Source organism: Lonchura striata, chromosome 13, assembly GCF_050655825.1.
Source record: "Lonchura striata isolate lonStrDom1 chromosome 13, ASM5065582v1, whole genome shotgun sequence".
NCBI lineage: Eukaryota > Metazoa > Chordata > Aves > Passeriformes > Estrildidae > Lonchura > Lonchura striata.
In genome coordinates, this window is record NC_140715.1 from 5,983,908 (window position 1) to 6,010,447 (window position 26,540).

At 40.2% G+C, this 26,540-nt stretch overlaps 2 protein-coding genes across 3 annotated transcripts in view; both read right to left on the reverse strand.

Annotated features, from left to right (window-relative positions):
• DOCK2 (dedicator of cytokinesis 2) overlaps positions 1 to 2,293 on the reverse strand; it is a 158,896-nt gene extending 156,603 nt beyond the window's left edge. Inside the window, exon 1 of the mRNA XM_021531902.3 lies at positions 2,073 to 2,293. Within this exon, the coding sequence (XP_021387577.3) occupies positions 2,073 to 2,109 (37 nt within the window). The 5' untranslated portion in view covers positions 2,110 to 2,293. The remainder of the gene's footprint in view (positions 1 to 2,072) is intronic.
• Positions 2,294 to 5,966: 3,673 nt separating this feature from the next.
• On the reverse strand, positions 5,967 to 26,210 carry SPDL1 (spindle apparatus coiled-coil protein 1). 2 transcript variants are annotated; one of them, XM_085591177.1, is made up of 14 exons: positions 25,993 to 26,210; positions 25,670 to 25,953; positions 24,505 to 24,552; positions 22,599 to 22,781; positions 20,351 to 20,527; positions 19,857 to 20,051; positions 19,417 to 19,566; positions 18,690 to 18,788; positions 17,788 to 17,898; positions 15,363 to 15,503; positions 13,755 to 13,864; positions 13,035 to 13,222; positions 11,579 to 11,924; positions 5,967 to 6,793 (listed from the first exon to the last, which is right to left on the reverse strand). In XM_085591177.1, exons 4-14 carry the CDS (start codon positions 22,755 to 22,757, stop codon positions 6,646 to 6,648), a joined length of 1,824 nt encoding a protein of 607 aa, XP_085447303.1. In that variant the 5' UTR covers positions 22,758 to 22,781; positions 24,505 to 24,552; positions 25,670 to 25,953; positions 25,993 to 26,210; the 3' UTR covers positions 5,967 to 6,645. The 2 variants fall into 2 exon arrangements, with proteins under 2 accessions (XP_085447303.1, XP_085447304.1); XM_085591178.1 differs by having other exon boundaries at positions 24,391 to 24,552; positions 25,670 to 26,210.
• Positions 26,211 to 26,540: the final 330 nt, after the last annotated feature.

Genomic DNA, 26,540 nt, shown 5'->3' on the forward strand with positions numbered 1-26,540 from the left:
ATTGTTAGTTAAATAAAACACAAAAGTAGGCACAACAGACTGCAATTCACCATAACCAAGAGATGGTGTGATCTTCCAGATCCATCCTGCAGTGTACTCTGCTCATCCAAAGCATGATGGGCCCAGTATTCTCAAACTGAAACTCTGTTCATCAGCAGAAACTGAAGGCATCGGGCATGCTCCTAATAAGAGACTTGAAAATTCAATGGGAGACTCAAACCCAAAGATTTTCAAAAACACAGAAGACAAAATAGCCCTATATGTTCAAACAGCTTCCGCTGTGTGTTATTCCAAAAGCTCATCAACTTTCACAGAATTTATGACTCAGAAGACTCAGTCTGCCCATTTTTCTTATTTCCCTCAGACACAGGAGGCATGTTTACAAGACTGTAAATTCAAAAACCTATTCATTTGTGACCATAGTTGTCAATAGCCCTTGATCAGGCCTCACTATTCCATGAGTTTCGTTTACTTGAAATTTGGCAACTACACCATTTTCCTGACAATTTCTAAGAATATAAATTTATTTAACTTCTGGGGCAGGAGAGCCAGTGATAGTGGTACATGCATGTTTGATTGGTTTAATTATTCTGGGTGCAAGAGTCTCCCATTTTTTTCTCAATAACATATATAATGAAATACATTTCATTTCCAAGATAGAGCAAAATGAACTGTGAGCCAAGAGTTTGGCTAAGAAAAGGAACTTCTGGGTATAAGCTAAATCTGTATGTTGTTGAATCTGTAGTTATGCATTAAATTCTAGCAATTGTGCAAAACCAGAGAATTCTCTTACTGAAAAAAACCTACCAAAAGCCACATGTATGCCCACTTACATTGCTATTCTAATATTGTTTGGAAGTCCATTTGATTGCCGTTTATTTTGCTTTGTGACACACTAAACCACAGACTCCACTACAACTGTGATGTTTACATGCAAATATAAGGAGCCTTGTGGGGTGTTTAATGGAAAACCTTCCTTTAACCCAGGACACGGACTTGGGGCCAGCAAGCAGGAGCACTCTCAGCACACTGCAGGACCCCACGTGCCCAGATTGTCTCACATCAAACTGCTCACAGAGGGAGCAAGCAGAGGGGAAAGGAAATAGCAGCAGGTTTGTAGTGTCAGCTCTTCCCAGGGACCCACTCTAGAGTAAATTGTACTGTTCTGGACATTAAAACAGACATCGCTGAGCCATTAGTTTTTGAAAGATTGCATTTTATAAGGTGTTTTTTTTACTGTTTGTTGTGCCTTTCAAATACCATAGAGACTACTACAAGTGCAAAACTTATGTGCTTTCTACTATTTGTAAAATTGAAACAGAAAATATTGACACTTTTTTTTTCTAATGTAAACTGCCACCAGAACAGGCTACTTCCATTTTGCAGTTCTGCTACTGCTGGACATGGATCTTGAATAACACGTTATTCTCCTCTTGTTAATTTCTTGGCCTTACATTTTATTTCATGAAGCCAGTTGGATTTTTAATGCATATCACAAAAAACTATGGCCTACTTAAAATAAAAAAAAATCTTTTAGAAGTATTTAGAAGGTAAATAACTAAGTAGTACCACACATCTTTCAAGTGCTTTAGCTTTGATTCCTACTTGTTAAAGGCTCTTTTAAAACAGCAGTTCTGTCCTTTGTGCAAGTTAACATTATTTATTTAAAGATTACTTTCCTTCCCAAAAGTACGACTTACCAACTCAGACACAGATTTTTTCTGTAGCACTGACCATAAGTGACAATCTTGCAGAAGCAACTCTAGGATTCCCCTTCCCCTACATTTGTTCCCCATAACTTCTGGCCACTGCACATTATACAACACATTATTTATTCAGTCTGCTTCTACCACACCAAGTGGGAGAAGCTGCATTGCTATCAAAGTGGGAAAGCTATACTTCATGCTGTTCTGTTTGGAAGATCCAAACTTTGTACAAATTTGATCTTTTCAGGTACTCCCCGCTGGCGGAGTGGATGGTGTTAACCCATCACAGCAGAGACAACACCTGCCCACATCCTGCTCAGAAGACAGAAAGACAATGCTCAAATGGCAGCTCCCTGAGCTACTTACCCACGCCACTCTTCTCCGTCTTGTGCCATCTTGCCATGGCACGTGAAGGGAGCAGCTCGCAGGGATGCCCCCCGAGGAGCCCAGGTGCTGGGGTGCAGAGCTGGGGGTGACCAAGGCAGGCCCCGGAAGCGCCGTGGCTCCCCAGCCCCAGGACGAGCAGGCTCTGTGAGATCTGCTGCCTCTCCGAGCTTCCTTCCTCTTTTCTCAGCTCCACATACCGTGCCTGTGTCATGGGGGAGGGGAAACCCAGCCTGGGTGTTTCTTTTGCACCGTGTCGGCTGTGAACACAGAAGCACAAAAGGACCAAAACCACGCCAGGACTGTGTGGCACCACCCCTGGACTTCAGGTTGGCTCAGTGACCATCTCTGACCATGGCTTAGGTCAGTGCAGGAAACCAAACCAGCACCAGGCTGGAAAGGTTGGACTTCAGAGGATGCTACATCTTAAAAACTCTGCTCTTCTAACCTGCCCTCAAACTCAGATTTGTGCTTTTGATGTCACCTCTCCAAAAAGAAATGGCGTGAAGACAAAGCCACATTTCAAAACACACCCATTCTTTTAAATGTCTATCATTTTATGTTTGGAGGAAGAAGCAGGAGACTCTCTCTTCTCTAAACAAAGCAGTACTTTCTTAAAGACTTATTGTCAGTACAAAACTGCCAGAAGTAATTTTTAGTATATTTCCAGCCTGTGCTTGCACACAGCTGCTGGGGAGCCAGCCTGGGTGAGGACATTTTGGATGTGCAAAGGACCAAGCCAAGTCTTTTGGAACATGGATTAAGGACAATATACCGAATTGAAGGCAGTATGTCACCTTAAAGCACAAAGTCAGTGCTTTACTCATAATTTAGAGTTAAAAAACCTCAAATTAAATCCTTGCAAGATTTACTGCTTGTTTGATCTTCTGCTTAGTACAACAGATGCAGCTGACAGTCTTGTCCTCTTGATATTCCACTGCAGCTTAGCAATCATTGTTTATCCAAACTGTTTAACACTGCCGTGCTACATCCATCTCCTGATTTTTGATAACCATCTCCTCTGGTTTTGATAACACATGACATTTTATTTCTTGATTTTTGCTAGCAATCATGTGGAGCACAGACTGCCAGCCTCTCTCCTTGCATGTGGACTTCTGATATATATTTTTGCAGGAAAATCACTTTAACCTTTGCCACAGATTTGCTTGAATTGGTCTAATCTTAACCATACTAGCTTAGACAACAATATAGCTCTTTTCTCTCCCCTAAAATAACATTGAAAGTCATGTTATCTTTACTAAAGTGGGCTAAATTCCTAGCAGCTCTCATTATTTCCATTTACAGAAAACAAGCTTAATGTAAAAGATCTTAATCTTTTCTGTCCCTGGAAAGATTTTGAGGCCGAACTATTTCATCTTTCAATTTACTCTGGGTTTTGAGCAGTAACTTCCTAACCAGTGGTAATTTCTTCCTCACTCCTCCCAGTCCCTGTTGCAGCAAATCCCCTCTTCCCATTCACTACTTGGCCTAAAGGTTGCCTTGTTTTTATTTTCTCGTTCTACCTTGCTCTTCCTTATTGTGCTCCCCTGTAAAGCAACAGCCCAGAAGAAAAAACTGCTTCTTTCTAGGACTCATTTACAAACCTGCTTCTCCATGGATGTCTAATACACCTAGTTAATACTATTTTCCTCCGAAAGTAAATGACTTAAAATAAAGAAATTTCACCTACAAACTGGTATCCACTTCTCTGATGGCCTGACGTAGTTCTGCAGAGCGCAGCACAACAAAGGGACAGAGCTCACATCCCCTCTTGTACCCTCTGGACTCGCCCAAAAGCCAACTCAAGGGCCAAAACTCCCACAGGAATTGCTGCCTCCCGCTGCCATCCCCTTCCCCTCTCCAGCTCTCAGCCCTGCACAGCTGCTGGAGCTTCCTCCTGGCAGATTTCCATGATGCTGCTTTTGCAGCCCCTCTGCCACCTCATCTCACTCAGCTCCCACCTTGTCTGGCTGGCTCTGAAAAATTCCTGCCTCTAACTCCTAATGAATGGATTGGGGAACCAAATCCTTCCTTAGCTGAGAGAGGGAAGTGCCAGAGCAAAGCACAAACAGTAACCCTAAAATCCTGTTCTTACAGCAGAGAACAAACCCCAGCACAGGTCTAAGGAATTAAGGTGGGCAATAGTTACACCCTTTGTCCATGGAGGTTTTTATTCCAACTTGGTTTATTTGTGCTGTTACGTCCACACATTGATATTCCACAGAAAACAGCAGGCAGAGTCATCACCCTCACATAGCTCACCATTTCTTCCTTCAATCTTTTTCAGGACAGAAGGTTTTTTTAAGGAAAATAGAAAATTCCTCGTTTCCCTGAAAGATGAAACTCTGTAGAGGAAGCTCACAAGAAAAACTTACCTTTTGTGGGCTGGGGACAAGCAGAAGAGAGACAGTTCTTGCTTCCTTCAATACTGTTATCAGTTCCAGAAAACAAGACCTTGTAAGATGATGAGTAGCTAACTACCCATTTTTTAGCTAAGCTAATTTCCTTTATAAAGAATTTGAGCAGAACACAGAAGTTCCATTTAACTCTATTTTATGCCAAGATCTGTGAGCACAGTTGCAGAAAAGCAACTGATGAGACACACCAGAACCAAATAAGAAAATACAGCAAGAACTCTCATGCACGGTACCTCAAGTGTGTTCCAGCACACCCAAAGCCTGGAGCCCAGACACATTCCCCCACCTGCACTCCTGCAGAAGGATGTGTAAACACAAACCCACTACATAAAATGGTCAAGGCTGCACACTCCAAGTGGACTCCAGCAGCAGAGATTGTAAAGCAGCTCCTGGGGGTAATTAGATAATCCTAGTCAGCTTCATTTGTTTGTTGAAATGGCATCCCAGTTCTGTTTGTCACATAAATTAACTAGTTGTTTCAACCTAGAAATAACTTTAGAAATGCCACATGCCCAGTAGCTCAACATAATGTTAACTGTAACAGAAATCAACACACAATTAATTGTCTTAATAGACAATCTACAGCTCAGTACTGCCATTTAAACACATTGTCCAATGTCAGCTTACCAAAGGTTTTCCTCTAAGTAGAGCAATCATGTACCTCAGTTGTTCTAGGTTGTCTCACAGTAGTGACAGTAAACAAATGTAACTTTCACCATTTTCATAATAAAGGATTTGTTTCTAACATTTTGTAGCATGAAAAACAGGATTTCTTCAGCATAACATAATTTAAGTTCACATGTCAAAGTCAAGAAGAGCAAGAACTATTTCATGGCTATACACTTGCTGTCAGTAATAATACCTTAGTAAAAGAAACTCAGCTACATAGCAAATTTCTTACAGCAGTGAAGTGACAAAATATGATTCTGTGACACACAAATTTCTGATTATTTTGTCCAACAGAAGTAGCAGCCACTGGGCTGTGCCTAAGCAGAACTGTGCAGAAATGCTCTGATAATGAGATGAAGCTCCCTGAAAAGGGAGATGTGCTCATTTATGGTGACATTCCCACCTTTTTAGTCACTTCTGCTGTGATCAGAATTCAGTTTTTTTTGAGGTAAGTGACTGGTGAGCTAAAGTCACCAGAGTTAACAAAATCCCAGGCACCACTTCAGACCTGGCAGAACTGTAAACAAACCAGGGGGTTGCAAGATTGCTCCCCAATGTATTCTTTTCCATGATGGATTTTAAAAGAAGTCTTAAAGAACTTCCACCTTAATTACTGAGTCTTTTATTTAGAAACTGGCTAATCCATTCACCAGAGGGAGCTCAAACTGTACTATCATGACTCAAATGGAGTACTCCAACTTCCATACAAATACCTAGCTTAAAAGGTCTCGTCAGAATTTTTCTGCAGGAAGTTACAGAATTGTCTCCTAAAAACAGGACACACAGCGCATGCATTACACTTTCTTATCATTTATTGAGAGGTATTTTTTTAAACAAAAAGTTCTACAAAAGACATCACCTTCATTAAAAAAATTGATACATGTGTCTTTTCAAATACAATACAGACTACATTTTCTAAAGAAAGAAATAAACCTTTATTTTAATTAATAGTACAAATACAAGAATCCAAACAATTTCAAACACTGACCAACAAAACACATGAAGTGATTCACATGCACCTTTGCAAACATGCCAGCCTGAAAGTTGAAAATTAACACTTTAGGAAGAAATATATTAAGAATTCTGAATCTGTAAACTGGAAGAAATTTAGGAGCACATCACTCACTTGAGTTCTCCATCAACCCTGTCTAGTCTGTCTTACCATGTAATAAAATCTGTTAGCCAGAACTTCTCCACAACAGCCCTGTGCTTCAAAGAGCGAGCAATGAATGTGTTCAGAGAATTTGCCAAGAGCAGAGAACAGGCCACGCCTCAGGTCAAGTGCAGGGAACACAAGAGGTGCCCTCAGGGAAGGCATCAAAAGTGCAGCTCTGCCAGGCAATCACACCCTTCATAACAGCAGGCAGATCAATATTCAAGTGAGCAACCTGATGTGAGACAAGAGTTCACTCAGCAGCTCCTGCTGAAGCAGGACCCCAAACTGTCCAGGTTTTCCCTGCAGAAGTGACTTACTGCTGAGCACACTGAGTTTCAGAACTTGCCTTAGAAGACACATACAATGTGGAATGTCTTTTCTTCTGTGTTTTCTTCTCTGTTGAGATTTTAGTTTCTCTCTTATCTTCTTCTGTAGTTTCAAATCTGGATTCAGCTGTTAACCTATAGGCAAAGCAACCATTCTAAATATATATTTAGTTAATATAAACCAGAACTAAAATAAGAATATAGGCAAAATCAACAAGCCAACTGGCAAACAAGACCATCCACATACAGAGACAGAGCAAGCACAGTTTAAGAAGAAAATGAGACTAAACCAAAGCATTTTCATATCAATCCTAATCACATTCCATCACTTAAAGCCTCCTCCCACACCTCAGCTGCTGAAATGTTTGGTAAGGAAGGTTATTGAATATTAGAAGTGGCTGAGATCAGCCTTCAGAAACACCAGTGACAGTCATGCACAGAAAGGAGATCCAGTCCCCAAAAGCACAACTCCAGGCGAAGAGTCTGAGCAACATCATACAAATGGGATGAAATTAAGCTTCTTGCTTCTACACCACCAAAAACCTACCCTTAAAATATGCTCCCTTCAAGCTTGTCCTACATTACTATGGCCTTCAGCTTAGTATCTTCAGTTGGGGGAAGATTTATTTTCAGGCTCTAAACAGTATCATTTGTCTACTGATAAGTTTTAATTCTGCTACGAATGTGTATGGGGATAAAAATGTCTCATTGCTGTTAAAAAGATAATTCTGAAATCAAAGCATTAGATTGTGCTCAGATGCCTAAATCTTGTTTTTAATTTAATGAATATGCAAACATACCATTAGAACAATTGATGAATAGTGATATTTTACCCAACCAAATTACCCACAGTCCATTGACTGTTACACGATTGTTTTCACAAAGAAAATTATGGAAAATGAGGTTCCAAATTAAACATCACTTTATATAACAACACAAACTCTACACTCATTTATCAGCACACATATTAAAGCAATTCTCTGGTGATCTTTTGGATTTTTAGTGGTCTCAGGAACCCCCAGTGAGCCACCCACACCATGCACAGCTTCTTTCAGTGATGTTTTTCCCAACACAAATAGCTGCTACTCAGAGACTTATTTGCAATACAGAAAGGCACAGCTGAACTTGAGGACTATGAAAGGAACTGTAACCAAAAATTTGGGGAAATTCAGCTACAGATTCAGATTGCTGTTGAAGTGTGATGCATTGCAGGCCTTGTGCATGTTATTCCCTATAAGCACTGTCTCAACAGGCTGAAGAAAACCAGGCTGTGCTGTGTACCTCCTCTAGATCAGGGTTTGCTCCACCATGTGCTTTGCATTAAACTCTAACTCTGACGGCTGAGCACCTTCAGTCCAGGGTCACCTTCACTCTGAGTTGGCCAAATCCTTATGTGGTTACAGCTAGAAGGAATTATTCAAGGAAGGAAAAAAAAAAAGTGTTCCCAGCAGCCATCATGTAGTTTGCACACCCCCAACAGCTGCAGTTGGGGATGGAGAATTTCTGTCCATGAACCTGCTCCTATGGTAGATTCCCTTCATTTGTCCCTCCCACTCTTCTGCCTTTTAACAACTCCTGTCCAAGGCCACCAAAACCACTAGTCTAGTGGCCAAAATTGCCAACAGAGTCCCCATAAACAAGCAGAAAGAACTCAAACCAGAAGAACAAATAAAAACCACATTCACTTAAGTTACATCCCAAAGCAGCTCAAGTGGATTTATGCATAATATTGCCCTTTTATGGTATTATACAATTCTCTTAGCCTGTTAATGTAACAGCTCTGGCAATCACATTCACCCTGTGCCTCTTGGGGAGGAGACAGAAGCCAGGACTGAGGGAATGAAGCTGAGCCTGGGAAGAAGGGCTGGGGCAGTTTTCTTCCTTTCTTTCTCACTGCCCCACTGTCTTTATCTGGCAGGAAGTTAATCTTCCCCAAGTCTGGTTTGCCCATGACCTCTGTCATCTTTACCCACAAACTTTTTCCATCCAATGCTCTCATGTGTCCTATGGAAGAGAGGGAGGAGCAGCTGATGTGCAGCTGGCAGCAAGTTGAGGTTCATCCCCCAGCCCTCAGAGCCCTGTCCTGGTTCATCAGGTGTTAGCAAGGGAATGGATTAGAATGAACAGACAGTGGTTAAATACTTCAAGCAAATGCTGGTGAAATTATGACATGATTTAAGCTTTGACTCTACAGACCAAAACTGAGATATAACTGCTCCTTTTAACTGTTTCATCAGGTGGAGCTTTACTTGCCAAGGTTGAGGGCTGTGTCTAAAACCCCAAAGAATATTATTAGTTTATCCAGATCTCCTGCTGAGCCAAATGGCCACAGGCAATTGGACAAAGCCCAAGCGAAGTAGGTTTGGTGTATATAATCCCACCAAATAATTTAAGGGAGCAAATAAGCTCTTAGACATCCAAGCTCTTCTTTAGATCAAACTCAGGCAAACAAATCTCAATGCAATATAAACTGTGCAGCAAGGGCTAGAGTCTGCTATTTCAGTTTAAGAAGGGAAGAAAACCATTTCAGTAGAGAAATGTTTATTTCTCTTGACCACTTAGTTGGCCAAACAAAAGATATCACTGCAGATAACCTTTGCATTGATAGTATGCATTGAGAAATAATAATCACCACCTGAATATTTTAATCTGTAGCCTCAACACTCATAACCTGATCAGTGCCACCACCTAATGAGCTACTGCAGTGCTGATTGTAGCCCCCTGAAAGGACACAGAGGTGCCCTGCACACAGAGGTGTTGACTGAGATTATCCAGCTGTACCTGCTTAAATCCCCTCAGCAAGGAAGTCTCTTCACACAAGGGAGTTTGTCACCTCCACAAGCACACCCAGATCTCTTCTGACCACTTCCTCATCACCTCCTGGGCTGAGATGACAAATTGAAACCCCACTTTCTAGAAATAAGGTTTGCAGACCTTTCACAGCTAAAATGGCTCTGTTCTCCCACAATTCCTGAGCCAATATCAGAGCTCCACTAATTACTGCACAAAAACTATTCCAGGCACAAAACCAATCCCCACAGACCCCAACAGCCTTTTCAGCTGCAGCATCACATTTTAGTTAGCACAAGGTTAGCACTGACAACTAGCCACCCTTATTTTTTTCCTCCCACACAAACTCGTCCTTTCCAGGTCCCCACTCCTGATCAATTTGCCAATATTTTCTGTGCCCAAGGTTCAGCCACATCCATCACAGAACAGTCCAGAAATTCTTTCAGTGTTTAGAAATTCAGCTTGTGAAATGTTCAGACTTTAACATGACTTCCTATTTTATAGCACATCACAGCAGATGAGGGGTAAGTAAATCCTTAATGTTAGCTTAGTATCATGACCTGTGGTTTTAGTAGCTCATTAACACAATCAGAAACAAACAGAATTTTCTGCCTGGATTTGCCTTTTACAGACTCATAGTATCACCAAAAAAAGCTTAACAGTTTATATGGAGTTTTGTGGCAGCTTAATTGTGTTTGTGGTTTTTATTTTTCAAATATTTTTAATCTTTTGTTCCTTATTTGAACCAACGGCAATTGGTAAAAGATTAGAAACCTCCCACTGAACTATGTTTTCATCTTCCTCTTCCACTTTTCCTACTCTTTGCTTTCCAGCATTAACTTCATAAATAATTTCCACTCCTCACCCCCTCTCCAGTAGGTTTCCCCCTTCAGTTCCCATAAACTATTTCAAACAGTTTCCCGCAAGCAGACATTAGAACTTCTTTTCCCAAAGCAATATGAAGAAGTTAAATGTTTCATATCAGGTTACATTCTGCCTGTTCCTTTATGTGTAGAGGACATTATCAAAACCCAACACCACCACTAAATTATTCCAATCTTTCCTCTCCACTTTCATCCACATCTGACCTTCCTGATCTTCCCTCCTCACCAACAATCCCACATTTTAACACAGCTGCTAAAACTGCTGTTTCTGCCGTATTCTCTCCACAGTTTAAGAAGACTGCAATATTTGGCTACTTTAAATCTGTTTATTACATCCATGCAATGTTGAGGAATTGATCTAAGAGCCAAAGTATCAACCCAATTACCCTGAATGCCATTAACTTTGGCTGTTTCTTCCAGCAGCTTCTTCTTAGCAAGTTGCAAGCCCTAAACCTCTGGACCAGCCTAGACTTGTTTCTACCTCTAAACACTCGAATATGTGTTTACAAAGAGTATAAAGAGAATACAAAAAGCAATAGTTGAAAAAGTAGAAAATCAAAGTCAGCATTGTTTTTACCAGGATAAAAAAGATGGACATAATGACTGTTCTCAGTTACTTTATCATCTAGCAAAAAGTAACTTTAATTCTCAGTTCGGGGAAAATTTTCAACTTAATTTGGCAGTTGTGTTTCCAGCTATTGTGCATCCAGACCATGCATTTCACTTGTCTGACAACACAGACAGCTAATGAATTCTCTATTATCTTGTACAATGAAAGTTAACACAATTCAGGTGAAGAATTCCTTAAATAATTTTTAGGCTTTTAGCTAAATCTGGAAGTGGCTGGGGGCTGAAATTGGGCATGAAATGAGCGTGATTCCAGCTGCCTTTATTACCTTGAGCTGTAACACAGCCGTGTGGCAGTTTTGAGGGGACCATGAACACAAAGTTTCTGATGCTGGAGCAAACCAAGTGAGCTGTCATGCTACCTGCACACCTTATATGTCTTCAAGCAATGGGAAAGTTATTTCAGAGACTGTTTCGAGAGTCTTTTTTATTAGTCAGTGTTTGAGTCCTTCTAAAAGGTAGCGAGAGGTTGAGCGTGGGCGGCCGGAGCTGAGGAATGACACTGCATGCAAGACTGAGGAAATAGATAAAGCAGTGGAGAGCACAGTTCATGCAGCGAAAGAAAAGAGATGCAGGTCTGTGCTGACTGCCTGGAGCATAGACAGAAGCTGACACTGACCTGGGGACAGCTGGAGCCGAGGAATTGTTTCCACTTATGGTATTCGAAGTAAAGGCGACGTGATTCTCATCTTGAATTTTAACTCTTTTTCTTTCTCTTTCAGGTTCAACAATGTTCCGTATTGCCTGGAGAGCTGTATGTAGTGGGGATGCTTGGATAGGCTGTCTTTTTGGAGAAGCATCACTTTGCTCAAGGTTCTTGGCAGTCATCTTTTTCCCTTCCTTACTTGGCAATTGAGTGAGAGCAGTTTCTTTCACTGAAGTATTTTTGCTGTCAAAGTATTCACAAGTCGCGTTCGCTGTAATTCTCTCCCTCTTCTTTTTAATTTTAGAACCTTTAAGTAATTCTGAAGGGAAAAATGGAATATACTTTTTGTACAAAAGAAGCTGGAGATTACTTGTCCCCCAACAAGTTAATAATAAAAGAATATTTCACATTACTAAAGAGCTTGGAATAATTCTTAATAGACAATTTATAACCCTTAAAGAATGTTTCTTCATATAGTCTGACCATCCCAACAGAAGTTAGCTTGAAAGGGACAACATCTTTCTTCTCATCCACTAAGTCTTTTCACTAAGGCTTTAAATTAAATGCTCTGAACTGCAGGCTGCTGAGGTAAGCTTCCACAAGTAACATTTTGAAGTTAAATCCTTTGGGTGTGAACAAAAACAACTTCCCTATCTGATTCATTCGTGGAATCCCAGAATTGTTTGGGTTGGAAGGGACTTTAAATCACATCTCATTCCACCCCCTGCCATGGTCAGGGACATCTTCCACTAGACCAGGGTGCTCCAACGTGGCCTTGGACACTTACAGGGATGGGGCAGCCACAGCTGCTCTGGGCAGCCTGAGCCAGGGCCTCACCACCCTCACAGGGAAGTTTCATACTAGTATCTCATACAAACTTGCTCTCAGTTTAAATACAATCCTCTTCCTCCACAGCTCCCTTGCTTCGCCCATACTCAGGTATCAGCTACTTGTCAGGTGGGTCTCTCTAGCCAAAATTTAATCCATATTAACTTGAGCTACTGAACTGTTTTCCTGTAAATGCTTTGCACCTTATTCCAAAGATTCCATCAGCTGCCTACACCTCAACAGCCAAGACTTCTCATCACCACAAAGACATTGCTGCTATTATGGGAAACACCTGAGATTTGATCCCACCCACTTGAGTCTGGTTGTCTCCCTGTGCTCTATAAAGTCCCTGAAAACACTGCCATTTTTAACTGTCAAACTGCATTCTTTAGTCTCCTCTAGTCAGTGTTCACATATTCAAGCGAGGTGTTGAGCAAGGCAGGGCTTTTCTACTTCAGCTCAGCAGATTTTCGATCAGGTTATTTCAGAAAATCAGCTATTTAAACATTAAATTCTGGAACTAAACCAATGTCTTCCTGCTTAATGTCATTCCATTTCTAAAGAAAATTTATATTTTCCCAAATAGAAAAGAAGTATTTACCTTCAGGTTCATATTTCATTTTCAGCTCATCCAGCATAACCCGCAGGTTCATATTCTCACTCTGACAAGCTTGCAAATGCCTCTCATTTGTGAAGAGCTTCCTTTCAAATTCCAGGACCCTTTGGCTCTCATACAGAGCTTTCATTCTCTGCAGGGATAGCTCATTTTTCAGTGTTTCAGCTTCCTTGCTGGGATGGGAGGAAAATTATAAAATCAATCATACTTGAATTGTTTGGGTTTTTCTCTTTTAGTAAAGCAACAACTGAGCACTGAACTTCACCTTAAACTGGTATTTATACATTAGTAGGAAAAATCAAGCTTTTTTGTCCTATAAAACATTTTAAGTGTTATTATATTACTTTTTATAAGATAAATAAACACACACAGCCTAAAGACAGACTTTTCATACAGATTTTTTACATATTAACTTTCAATTGGTTGAAGGTCTCAATTGCCCTGTATTAGGAGTATTAACAACATTTCTGGAAGAAACCAATAATCATAAGCAGTATTTCTGTGTTATCTTTTAAAATATAAATGAAACTACAAAAAAAGCCAACTCTCAGTCCTATAACGAAGTCATGTTGGTTCCACAGCACAGACAAAACTCATCTGCACATGCAGTCAGTGCATACAAACAGTAATAAAAAAGGGAGGATAAAAACAAGCACCAAGAAGATAACCCTGGCACAACCAGGGCTTCAGGCTGGAAGCACTTACTTTGAGTTGTCAAGTTTAATTTGCAGTAAATCTGCATAGTACCCATTTTCAGAATCGCTTCCTTTTGCACCATTAGCAGGTCTGGACTCCTCCATATTCTCATATAAACTCTGATAAAGAACAAGTGTCAGCTTGTCAAACAGTGACCTTTCAGAAGCACATTAGCTTAGCTCTTAGGAGAAATTTTCTATGCATTGTGATGGGGAAGCCTCATCATAGAGGGATTTAAAGACAAGATAAAACTCAGCTGCTCTGAGTACTTTCTCATTTGTTACAAATGTCAAATAGCACTAATACTGACAGCTCTCTCTCATCCACTGAAAAAAGGAAAAAAAAATAGAGTTAACTCCAGGTTTGCAAGCAGCACTGCAAAACAGCTTTCTTGGTTTTTTACTTGAAAACACAGGGTATTTAGTTAAGCCACAGGGAATTTTTCAGCATTTATTTCTAGGCTTCAGCAGCTGGACCCCAGAGGCATACCAGCCATTCTACTCAACAGTCAAAATCTCAAAATCAATTACATATTTCAGATGGGGAAGTTGGTTCATAGTAAAGATGTTATAAATGCAGCATCATGTGACTCTGGGGTTTTTGTTTGGTTTTTTTTTTTCCTGAACAAGCAGTACTCAGATTTAATCCTGCCCCAGAGACCTCTCAGGCCTCTGTCAGTCACTGCCTGTAGACACTTTTGGTGGTTATTGGAATCAATCATTCAATGTCCCAACACTACTCATTTATGGTCTAGGGACAGAAATTATGTACAGATCAAGCTTAAACATGACAAAACTGGTAAAACAATCATGCTGCCTCAATTATTACTAAATGGGTTAAACCTGGCTTCACACCAGGTTATTGGGTTAAATACAGAATACAGGAGGCTATCCTGGAAAGCAGAGTCCTACTGCACAAGCAAATACACCCCTGTTTGCATTCCAAAGCTCTGATAAGAAAGAGCCAAACAAGTCTAGAAACATGCAAGAATTAAGAAAGGCTCCAGTTTTTCACTGTGGAAACAAACATCAGCAGTATTACACTGGTGTATATAAAAATCCTCATGTGTTTCTCACTTTTCAAAATACTGACAAGATGTTTTCAAGGTGCGTAAGAGGACTGAAAAAATTGCTTTACAAGGATAATTAAGCACATCAGTTTTGCTAGAAAAGAGCATGCTTCAGCTGCAAAGTTAAGACACATCAAGAAAATAAATATCCAGGAAATTCAATAGTGAGACACCAAAGGCTAAAGCCTAAGCACACACAGTAAAAGTGCCAAATGACTACAACTTCCCAGAGAAAAATTGGATGTCACAGCTCAGTGAGTTTTGACCACGTAACTGAATTTAAATGCTAGAAGTAACTATAAACCATATGAAGGTGCTTCATACAGGACACAAAATTGTTTCTTCAACCCAGGTGTTGGGTGGGGTATAATTTTCTGCTTCTCTGCACTTGAGGAGTGTAATATTGTCCAGCTGGAAAATACAATTCAGGTCAAATAAAAGATATGAGTCAGCTTTTGGATCCCTTTTCAAACCCCAGCACGGACTTCAGATAGTTTTCATGTTTTAGCTTCCAATTACAATTTTCCAGTTAATTAAAAACCACATACCTTAAATTTTTCTAGCTGCCTCACTTTCATAAGAAGATCTTCTATTTCACCATTTTTTTGCTCTAACATGGACTGTAAACGTTCCAGCTGATCAAATTCTGCCTGGGAACCTTTCAGCTGCAGCAGTGTAGCCATTTGCAGCTGGAAAAGAGGAAAAAACTATTTACAACGAATACTGGGATTAGTAACTGAAAATCCTAGCCTTTTACACAAAACTGTTTGGGCACTCAAGCCTTGTCATTCTAAACCTGAATATAGAAGAGCACTGGATGCTTGAACTCAGCCTTTGTGACATAATCCCAGCAATTATCACCACCAAGGCATGAGGACAGCTGAGATCTCAGTGAGCAGTGACGTCCTGAGGTGTCCCCCTCATCTCTGTACTGGCTGAGGAGCACATAAACACTCTGCCAAGGACACACACAACATTACCCATCCACACCATCAGCACCAAGCCATCCAGAAGCCAGTCTCAGTCTAGGCTAATTTGCACCTTGAGAACTCACTTAGGAAATTCCACAAGCTTAACCCCTCATTTTTTCAGTTCTGTTTTCAGATGTAACACCACCATGTTTGCCTTGTACAATATCAACCCAAGAATTTCAGCTTTTTCTGCTTCTCCAATGGAATACATCCTTTCAGGCAAAAGAACACCCTCTGTCATTGTAAAGGAGAAGTTATAAAAATCTTACATTTACAGCAATATTTCTGTTGGTGTTAATATTATTGAAGTACAAGGGTCTACATCAGACATTTAAACAAGAAACAGAATAAATTAAAGACTTCATAAGGTGTTAGTGAAAACAGGCATTTTTATCAGTCTAGTCAGTATGGATAAGGTAACACTGGGAGAAATCACAGGGAAAGGATCAAGTGAAAAATTAGATTAGAGGGAAAGCGAGAAGAGTATTTACCCTATAGAATCTCTTATGTCAGGTAAAGGGTATTGATGATTCTGTGCACAAATGAGAGCTAATGAAAGATTCAATCATATCCTCAGAGCTTCTACAGGATGTAAGGGAGGCAAAATTGTAAACACCTCACTGGCTGACTAAAACTATGCTCACAGCTGCCAAGCACAGACACTCAACCTTTTTCCCTTTTCTCTTAAAAGCCCTCCTGCTAATTGTCAGAATTGCAAATTACAGCTGATCTACATAACAAGGAACTTAAAGAAACTGGAACGGATGCTCTGGACTAGGAAAAATATACTAGAGGTGGGAAAGCTTTCCCAGGAGTGCTGTGTACATTCTGCTCAGGAGTCAGAGCCTCAGGATTTACCAGTAATTACCACAAAGTGAGATTCTTCAACTAAAGATGCAACAGCAGTTACCTCTCCTGTGGGGTAAGCAGCTTTTAGTGGAGATATCAGCTAAACTCAGATTGAGCTTTAACTGGCAGCATCTCAATGCAGCACAACACAGAGAGGATCTGAGATAGCAGCTTAAGCAAAACAGCTTTTCTAACTAACTACCCATCTCCAATACTACCAGAAAGAATTTAGAAAGAATTCCAAATAAAAGCATTAAGTACTAGTACAAGGATACCAATTTGCCTCCATTTTTGGTACTTTTGGTATTAGGTGTGTTTCTTACACCATTCAATCAGTATAACTGACTTACTCTATATCACAGAGAATATTTCCAAAGGAAGTGATCCTACCCAATGACTTTCCTCACTCAAATCTTTGCTGTATCAGTAGGGTTTTTCTTCTTTAAGACCATTATTTGAACTATTTTCAACCTACTCCACAAATGACCAAGTAGTTAATCAAAATGAAAGTATCCACTTTAGCACTGGAAAAATCATGAGACCAACATGAAAACAGTTGGCAGCTCTGCAGCATCCCATTGACTTTGTCTTGTAAATCAGCTTCTGCTAAGTAATCCTCAACAATATTAACCAACAGGGTCCCATCTTGTAGCAGTGGAGTTTAACTTAAAGAATTATGAAAGTTATGATTTATTCTTACACCAAAAAAGCAAGAAAAAAAATATGGACAAAGACAATAAAGCAACACAGAGATAGAAGAACCCAAACCCCTACAATGTGATGGTGGTAAAACCTTATCTTTTTCTTTACGCTCATTCCTGACAACCACAGTTAATGTACAAATACCTGATTCATGTAGTACAAGAATTAGACAAGGAAAAACAATTACCAAGACAAACTGAATGCTAGTTTTACTGACAGGAGTTGTGTTTTACTTTTATCCATTAAACAACTATTGCCAAAGTGAGCAAACATGGTGCCTTCACTGTAAGGTGGATGCTGTTGGACCATAGGAGTCAAACAGCACAACACCATCTCACTTGTTTTTTCTCCCATTTCCCTCCCTCCAGGCTACTGCACCGTATTTTAAAGATAAATCTCTTGGCCTTATCAGACCCAAGGACACCCTGGAGTATTACAGGAATCATCCTACCTTCATTTTTTGCAATTGTTCTCTACTGAATGCATGCTGTTTTTGTAGGGACTGATATTTTACTTTCACACTGATCAGCTGTCGTTCCATTTCTGCCCTACGGTCCTCCACCTACAGAACATTGTGAACAATTATTACTGTGAAATCACAACACTTGCTGTCACTGGGATAAGTTTGATAAGGACATGCTGCCTAGCAACTTGTGTTCAGTCTGCAAACACTGCTTTTCCAGCAACAGTACTTGAAAATACAGGCTGCTGTCTTTGCTCTCTGATAGAAGTGAATAGAAGCCCAACCAGTGAAATGCAACAGATTTTTCTTGTGTTCTTCTGATATCAAAATAAAGTAACATTTCACACACTTCAGTGCTGCTGTAGAATACTTTTGTCCACTGGCAACACAACAGTTTAAAATAATCTGAACTGTTTCCCAAGTTCACCCATCCCCTGGATGCTACATGAAACATAATGCTCCCTATGCATTTAGCTCTTACTCAAAAGCCAATTCCAAAACCCTCCCAAAAAGCTCAAACATCCAGACATTTTCAAGAAGGCAGCTTTTATCAACAACTGTTAATATTTCACATGCTGTCTTCTACATTAAAGATGGATTTATCAGCAGAACACAAAATCAAGAGCTGCAGACAGAACCATCATGAACTCTTCAGTCACAACTTTTGACTTGACAGTCAGATAACTTGAAGTGATTCCATTTAATTTACTAAGTCCTTATCTTCAGAGAGAGCATGAAATGGTTTTCCACATGTCAGATCAACACTGAAGTCATATTTGAGGAATAAAGATACATGCTGGCCAGATCAGGTGCAGATACTCCCATATTTTCAGTACAATATAAGAAAGAAAACTGAAAATACTTCTCAGGCATCTGTTGCATAGTTGTACCTCAGCAAAGAGAGAATTGCCTTTACTTGTAGGGTCCAAAGATTGCTGCACTGCATGATCCAGCTGAACTTGAAGCTCCTGATTAGCCTCATGAGCTTTCTAGATTAAAGCAAAGAGGATATTGGTCATTTAAGCATCTGATGTACTGCATACACAAATTTAATCAGATAGCTTTAACTCTTTTTAATTTCCTATACTTTAGCAGAGATTATATTGTACTGAAGTCCTTCACTGTATATACAGTTCTAGTAACTAAGAGACAAATTAATTTCATTTCACTAAAACACTTAATATCCCACTTGTTCTTGAGGACAAGAGCACAACTAAAAGCCTTTAAGGGTAAGCTTTGATGTTTGTCAATTGGAGTCACAATATTCAGATCACTCTCCCCGCTGTGTTCATCAGTAACAAATGCTCTACTTCCCAGTTCAAGATTCTCCAAGGCATTCAGCCGGAACTTGAAATAAAAAGAATTCTACCAGTGACCTGTGGGAAGGTCCCCAAGAGGCAGAAGAGTGCCATGCAAAGGCTCTCCTTTCACAGCTGCCACAAAGCAAGGCCAACAGAGAGCTTTTACCACCAGGCAACACCAGACATGACCAACCACTGTCCTTTTCTTCCCCCTCTCTCTCAACTCCTCAAAACTCCTCCTTCACCAAAAATCTGGCAACACACGTTGTGCAATTTGGGGTTTATCTACCACTGTGAAGTAAAATTAGAAGCATACCTCTAATGCATTGCAGTAAAAGACAACTTCTTTTTCCCTCTCTTCCTTCTCCCCCTGCAGCCGCTCCAGCTGGTTACGTAAGTTACTGTTCACGAGCTCCAACTGTTCTTTACTGCACTGCAGCTCACTCAGCTTTTCTTCATCATTGGCCTAAACAAACAAAACACAAGCATGGAATGAAAAATATTTAAGACAACTGGAAGACAAGCAGGCCTAAGTAAACCAAAGACATTCATTAGTAGTTTTAATACAAAATATTATCTTGAAGAACAGAGGGTATTAAAGCCTAGCTTTACAGCTGTTACTTTTTGCTGTGCACATTGAATAAAAGCCAATCCTAACATGGCACTGCAGACAGCACACCTAAAAATGAAACGAGCAAAAGGGCAGAATTTCATCTTCAACTAGGCTACACTGCAAACTCAGTGCTACTCACACACCTTCTGGCTCTGGAGTTCAGTGAGCTCTATCTGCAGGTTGAGCATTTCTGAAGACATGGTCTCATGGACACGCTCAGACATCATGTGCAGTTCTTCTGATTTGGCAGCAATTATTTCCTTCTGATGCTCCACTTTTTGTCTCAGTTGTTTCTCTGAGAGTCGGGTTTCATCCAGTTCTGCTTTCAGGTTCTCCAACTTAAAAACAGTTCAGAACTAACTAGTATCATTTCATGGTGAATTCTTGAAAAGCACAATACTCCTGACTTGTTCCAATTACAGAAAATATCTTGGAAACACAAGAGTAGCTTTTAAAAATAAGCATTGAAATTCATGTAATTCATAAGTGACTACACAGATTGTCAAAAAGCAAACAAGCTACTACACATTGTAACTATTTATTATCTCTTTTGGTAGTTACGAGTGCAATTATAAGTTAAGCAAATAGTATCTAAAATGGTATTAACAACCTTTTAGCTATATATTAATTATCAAACCTTGTTTTTAAGGTCACTGATTTCTTGTCCATAGGCTCTGTCAAGCTGCTCCTTCTGCTTCTCCAGCTGCACATTTTGCTGCTGCTTAAGGGAATCACACTCAAAATTCAAACTTTCCAACATTCGATTCTTGAGTTCAATTTCTCTCTGCAGTGTGTATTTCTCTTGTTCAAATTTCTGAAAGAAATGACACACTAATAAATACAGATGTAATTGTACACTGTTCCCTAAGCATTTATGAAAAAGCACAGGCTCAGAATCAAGATACTTGTAGCTCATTTAGTTTTTCGTTTGGAATGACAATTAGAGTTGTAATATCTGTGTTTTAAAAAAAATAAAAATTACTTCTCTAAAATGTTATGATTTATAAATGCTGTGTTTATAATTTGATTGTGAAATATTCTCTTCTTCATGGAAACTCTGTATTTCTTTTTACCCAACATGAAAGGTGTGGGTATCTTTTCTGCAAGTGTCATAAATTTAGCCAGAGTTTGTATGTCCTTTCTACCACTACAGAACCCAATTATGTTAAAAATTACTACAGTCCATCAAGCTGAACAGCTGAGTTCAATAGTTGTTTTAAGACAGCTAAATTGTCTGTTTCATAATAAATCACATCAAGTCTTCCAGAGTAAAGAGTAATTTTTGTAAACAGCTTTATCTATACTTGATTGCATGTTTGCTAATTACAAAGGGTTGCTTCATTTTACTCTTTCATTCAGCCAGCAATTAAGGAAAAGAAAAAGAGAATCTTGAAAGCAATAAGTTAATAAGGAAGCCAAATCAATCTAAACATGCAGATTTTTTTTTTCCTTTTCAAAATAACCTAACTCTTGAGAAACAAAACAGAATTCAATAAAAAACTGAAAGTTGTCAGGTATCAAAGTGACCTCTGTGGCCTAGACACAAGCTTATCAAGGACAGGCTTAGCTCTCAAACACCTAGGGCATGAGTTTTAACACAAAGATAAAGAGTGGCCATAGGACAGGTTTGGGAGTGCACTGCTTGGCCAGAGCCAAGAACAACAAAATCCCAGCAAGAACCTGTCTGCACGCTGGTGCAGAAGAGCACACAGAGCTTTCTGAGAGGCTTTTGTGCCTGCTGGTATAACCCACACTTGTGTTCACAGCACTGCCTTGAATTACTTGCCTCAACCAGCACAGAGAGCCAGAGAGAGATTCAAAAGCTTTAAGGAATCTCTTTAAAGCACAGCTAAAGAGAGGGTAAGCACAGCTGCCACACAAAACATTATTCTACTGTATGAAGGCCCACAATTCCTACCCTCCACCCCTGGAATCCAAGTTACCAGCCAGGCTCAGAAGGTGGCTCCAGCCTCTCACACAGGATCACAACCTAAGGGAGCAGTCTGACAGCTCAGTACCTGCCCTCTGTGCTGGGCAGAAGGAAAGGATGATCCTGCCCTTGCTTCCTTGGAACTTGTACCTTCAGCTGCCTCTCACACAAAACTTACTAATGGTGAACTGACTAGAATAAAATTCTGTCCATTCAGAACAGCAGGGTGCTGCAACCCTCCAGCTGCTACAAATCAAACCTTTCAGCTCTATCCCAGGAGAAGGGATAGATGCACAGCCAGAAAGAGACTAAATGAAGATGAATAATTTATCTGAAACACGAGCTGGCAGAACACAAAGATGACCCCCAAAGCCTTTATGAAAAGTGGAAGAGATTTGCCCAACTGAAATTTTCTTGAACAATTCCTACAAAGAAAACTGGTCAGCTAAATAGTACCTCTACAATTCAGCACTCCTTTTTCTGAGCTGCAAAAAAATGTGCTAAAAAGTTCAGAATCCCTGGGTATTTGGAAAATGTGAAAACTTCACTACAGAAGAAATCAATTTCACAGTCTTGCTGGTAACATTCTTTGCACAGCTTTTAAGTGATATAAAGCTGATTGGGAGAGCCTACACAAATGGATTGCTAAGAAGAGGACAAACATGCTCTGAAACAAATTTACTTTAGCATTTAGCACTCATTTTACATTAAAGCAATTAGTCCTACATGATACTGAACACTTGATGCATAATTAGCTATGAAACCTCTCCTAGTTAGATACAATTATGCTCAATGTCTTACAGCTGAGAAAAAAGCCCTCTCTACAACTACTCAGAGGTTTATTAAAATTAACCTACATGATAGAAGGCATGTAAAACACCTGTGCCTTTCAGAAAACAGTTAAAATAAAATGAAGTTCTGGTTTTGAGCTTTGAGAAGAAAAGGCAGTCGTCACCTCAGTTTTCTCAGTCAATTCACAGCGTGTTTGATCCAGCTGATTTTGAACCTCATTTTGGGACTCCAGTAAATGCAAACCATATTGTGCTGCCTTTCTTCGCTCGTTCTCTGCTTCCTTGAGTTGCTGTTTAAGACTTAAAATGGTCTCTGCCTCCATTTTTCTTTCTTTTCCTATTCAGCGCTGCAAAAAAATTTATTTAAAAAATATATTGCAGTAAGTATATTTCACAGATAAGAGTAGTTAGCTGAAAGAAGTTACTGGATTTCTTTTCTTAACCAGGGTAGAATAATATATTTTTGCATTAATACAAGACAAAAAGAGCTCACAAGCAGATCTGTGAACAGTAAAATAACAGTTATTTCTTCATAAACTTGGTTACTGCCTTATTTTTGATTATGTCTAACATGCACCAAAAGCACTCCTGTGCACCCAGCCTGGCTTCTTCATACATCACAGCCAGAGTTAATTTAGGATAGAGCTCTCTTGCCAAGTACAAGACAATTAAATAACCTTAGAAAAACACTGCTGTGCACTTGGCTGACACTATTTTCTCTGTATTATAAACCAAGCCCCACTAAGTCCAGCATTTCTTGTGCACACAAATGACACTTAAGACTGGCGTAGGCAGCTGCCTTAGCAGGACAGTGTACTCCTAATAACATTATGTGGGATAGAGAAACAGATAAAAGGCAAGGAAGGGAAGAGTCAAAAATAGAAGCCCTGTTAAAATATATAGAGTTTAACACAGGGATTTGCATTTATTTAAGTGCTTCATGGAGTCTTTCAAAACTTAAATTTACTTGTTGGTAAACAATCACCTTGCCACATTTCAGAAAATTCATCCTTTTCTAACAGTGGAGTATAACGGAAGACAGAAGGTGAATTTTGCAAAAAAAGTTAGTCAAAGTAAATCCAAAAAACAAAATATTTAAAAAAATAAAAATCAAGTCAAATTAACACCATAAGCTTATATGAATGCTTGCTCCCAAATCTGCTAAATCGGCCTGCTGCAAAAATATCCTACTAAGAAAATGCTAAGTAACTCAGGCTTCTGAACAACCTATGCCAAGAGTTTTCTAAGAAAGTAGGAAATAACAGCAAGTGAAAAACACAAAAAAATTTGCAGTAGATTTTTCAAAGTTAGGCCCCATAACTTTTACATAATTTCAGAGTAAGTAATGTAATAAGTAAAGTAATTCTGTATTGAAGACCTGACTCTTGCTTTTTGTTCTCACAGAAGCAATTTATTTGTTGCCATTTCTTACTGGTACATACATCATTCTTATGAATGTTGTCATATTCATCCTGCACTTCTTTTTTTTGCTATCTTTTATTCAGCATGAAAAACCCCTCATGGAATTACCCAGCTTCTCCTAGTAGAAAAGAATTTAATTAACATGCAGAAGTAATTGTACCCATATTGTGCCAATTCCTGTCCAAGGCACAAGACAGAAATGATCACATTCTGGTTTTTGCATTTTCTCCTCACTTGTTGCTACATATATAAAGAATCTTTATCCAGCCAGGCTTTGCAACCTCAGTGTTCACCTCTAACCACTGTAATGCCTGAAATACTGGTTTTGCACTTATACTAAAATAAGCCAGTGAAACACAGGAATTTTGCACACCAATAACTGAGAATCACCAGTATAGTACTAATACAGGGACACCACATAGAAATTAATAATTAACTTCTTAAGGCAAAGTGTAGCAACACAAGAACATAGGCAACAACTACTGGCATGCATTTCCATTAGTACAGAGGATAAATGAATCATTGTTCACTTACATAAACAGAACTTTATAAATAGCTTTATTTTCTGATCAGACAAGAGTATAGAAGCAACACAGCTATTTGGCAGGTCCTATTACTAACTTAAATGAATAACATGTTTAAACTCACCTCCAGAAGCACACTGAAGTATCTCTTGACCTTATTCTTCCACTGCACCTTTAAAAGAAAAAAAAAAAAAAAAAAGCAACAGTTGTCTAGGCTGGATGAGTCTGAGCACAGTCCTTCAGAGCAGTCCCTTTTCAGAACAGGCTTAACCCTGCTGGCTGCCTCATGAACATGCAGATCACAAGCTAAACCCCCACATAAATGCAAATCTTATTCAAATCTCAGTTAGGCAGCTGTCAGACAGTTTAGAAACAGTCAGAGCAGGCAAGGCTGCCAAAGGATGGATGCTCTGCAATTGGCCTCTGGGGCAGGTAAAAAGGCTACAGCCAGGGTCATCTTCTTCTGGTACACTTGTAGTTTTTAAGAGTTTTTTGGGGGGATTTTTGTCCCACTCTTTCTTAATTCTTCAATTTCTTTTGCAGTTCCCTTCTAGTTTCACATACAATAACTTTGAGCTGCTAATAAATTATTTACTAGTCAACAGAAAGTAGGGGTTTTCTCTTAATTTTACAGTTGAAGTACGGAGGAAAAGAGAAATAGCTTTCCTATTCACACATTCCTGCTGACTATTAGGGAGAACAGCAAGTATGCCTTTTGGAGCACAGCCAGCCTCAATTTTTCCTAGTCAGTTCTGGATGAACGAAAGAAGTCCAAGTAGTTTTGTTCAAGAGGCTGTACACTGAAATAATTGCTAGCAATTTCATATTATACATGAGGCCAAGTAAATTACTCTGAAAATAACGTTTTAAGATCAATTGAATGGGTAGCTAGGCGAGTAAGCAGGAGGGAGGAAATAACAGACATCAGTCTTCATTTATTCTACTGAGTTACAAGAGTTACTCACTTTTGGCCAAATATCTTCACATATTTAATGGGCGATTCTATGCTGAGAGCTGCACACTTTGATTATTCAACCATTCAAAGTCTCCTTAATTAAAGTAACAGGATAGGAGATAAAAGGCAGTGTCCTGGCAGGCCAACTTTCTTCTCCCACTCTGGCACAGCTCTTCTGATTAAACTCCTATTCCCCAGGGCCACTAGTAACAGCTGCCTGTGCTCTGACTCTGTCAGAAGCACCGTGCATTTTTCTCATTAGGAGCACAATTACCAGGGTGCCTTTTCTCCCTCAGCCCAGGCATTCCCACGACCATTCCAGCCAGTTACTTACACAAGTCCATATCTGCACCCACCACGTTGCACACTCAGGAGGAAAGATTTCCGGAGCTGACCACCTTCCACAAACAGGTTCCTGGGAGGGTCGGTACCACAGAGAACACCAAATATCACAGCACAGCCTCAGCGCTCAGCCAGCACAGAGCCAGGCTGTGCCAGCGCTGTGTGCCACCAGCGCCGTGTCCCCGCTGTCCCCTCCTGCCGGGCCCGACCCCCACACCCGCTGCGGCCCGAACGGGCTCGCCCCGCTCCTCCGCGGGGCAGCAACGGCCCCACCCGCTGCAGGGAACGGCGGCCGGCACAACAGCAACCCGGCACAGCGGCAGGCCGGAACAACAGCAACCCGGCACAGCGGCAGGCCGGAACAGCAGCAACCCGGCACAGCAGCAGGCTGGAACAACAGCAACCCGGCACAGCAGCAGCCCCGCACGGAGCAAACCCCGCACAGCAGCAGCCCCGCACGGAGCAGGCCCCGCTCCCCGCCGCCGCCCGCTCCCCGCACCCGCGGGCGCGGCCGTTCAAACCGGGCGCCGCCCAAGTCTCGCGAGATCGGCCCCGCCCCGCCTCCCGCGCAGGGCGGCCCGTGAGGGGCCCCGTGAGGGCGGCTGGAGCTCGCGGTTGTGAAAAGCGCCAATCGCTTGGTTTTTAAAATTTTAAAAGTTTAATAATAATAATATATATATATAATTATATATATAACTATATATATATTTATAATTATATATATAATTAATAATAATAAAATTGTTATAAAAATAATAATACAATCAGAGTAATAAAGTTTAGAGTTAGGACAATTGCAAGACAATAAAAAGCAAAGAATTATGGACGTCTGGATGCTAAGTTACTAAAAGTATGTCTTGTGA

Coding starts and splice junctions, on each gene's coding strand:
- SPDL1 (XM_085591177.1), bottom strand. CDS start 22,757: ATGGAGGCAGAGACCATTTTAAGTCTTAAACAGCAACTCAAGGAAGCA. Junction 20,528..22,598: donor AATTGACTGAGAAAACTGAG/GTGACGACTGCC, acceptor CATTTCTTTCAG/AAATTTGAACAAGAGAAATA. Junction 11,925..13,034: donor AATGAAATATGAACCTGAAG/GTAAATACTTCT, acceptor TTTTCCCTTCAG/AATTACTTAAAGGTTCTAAA.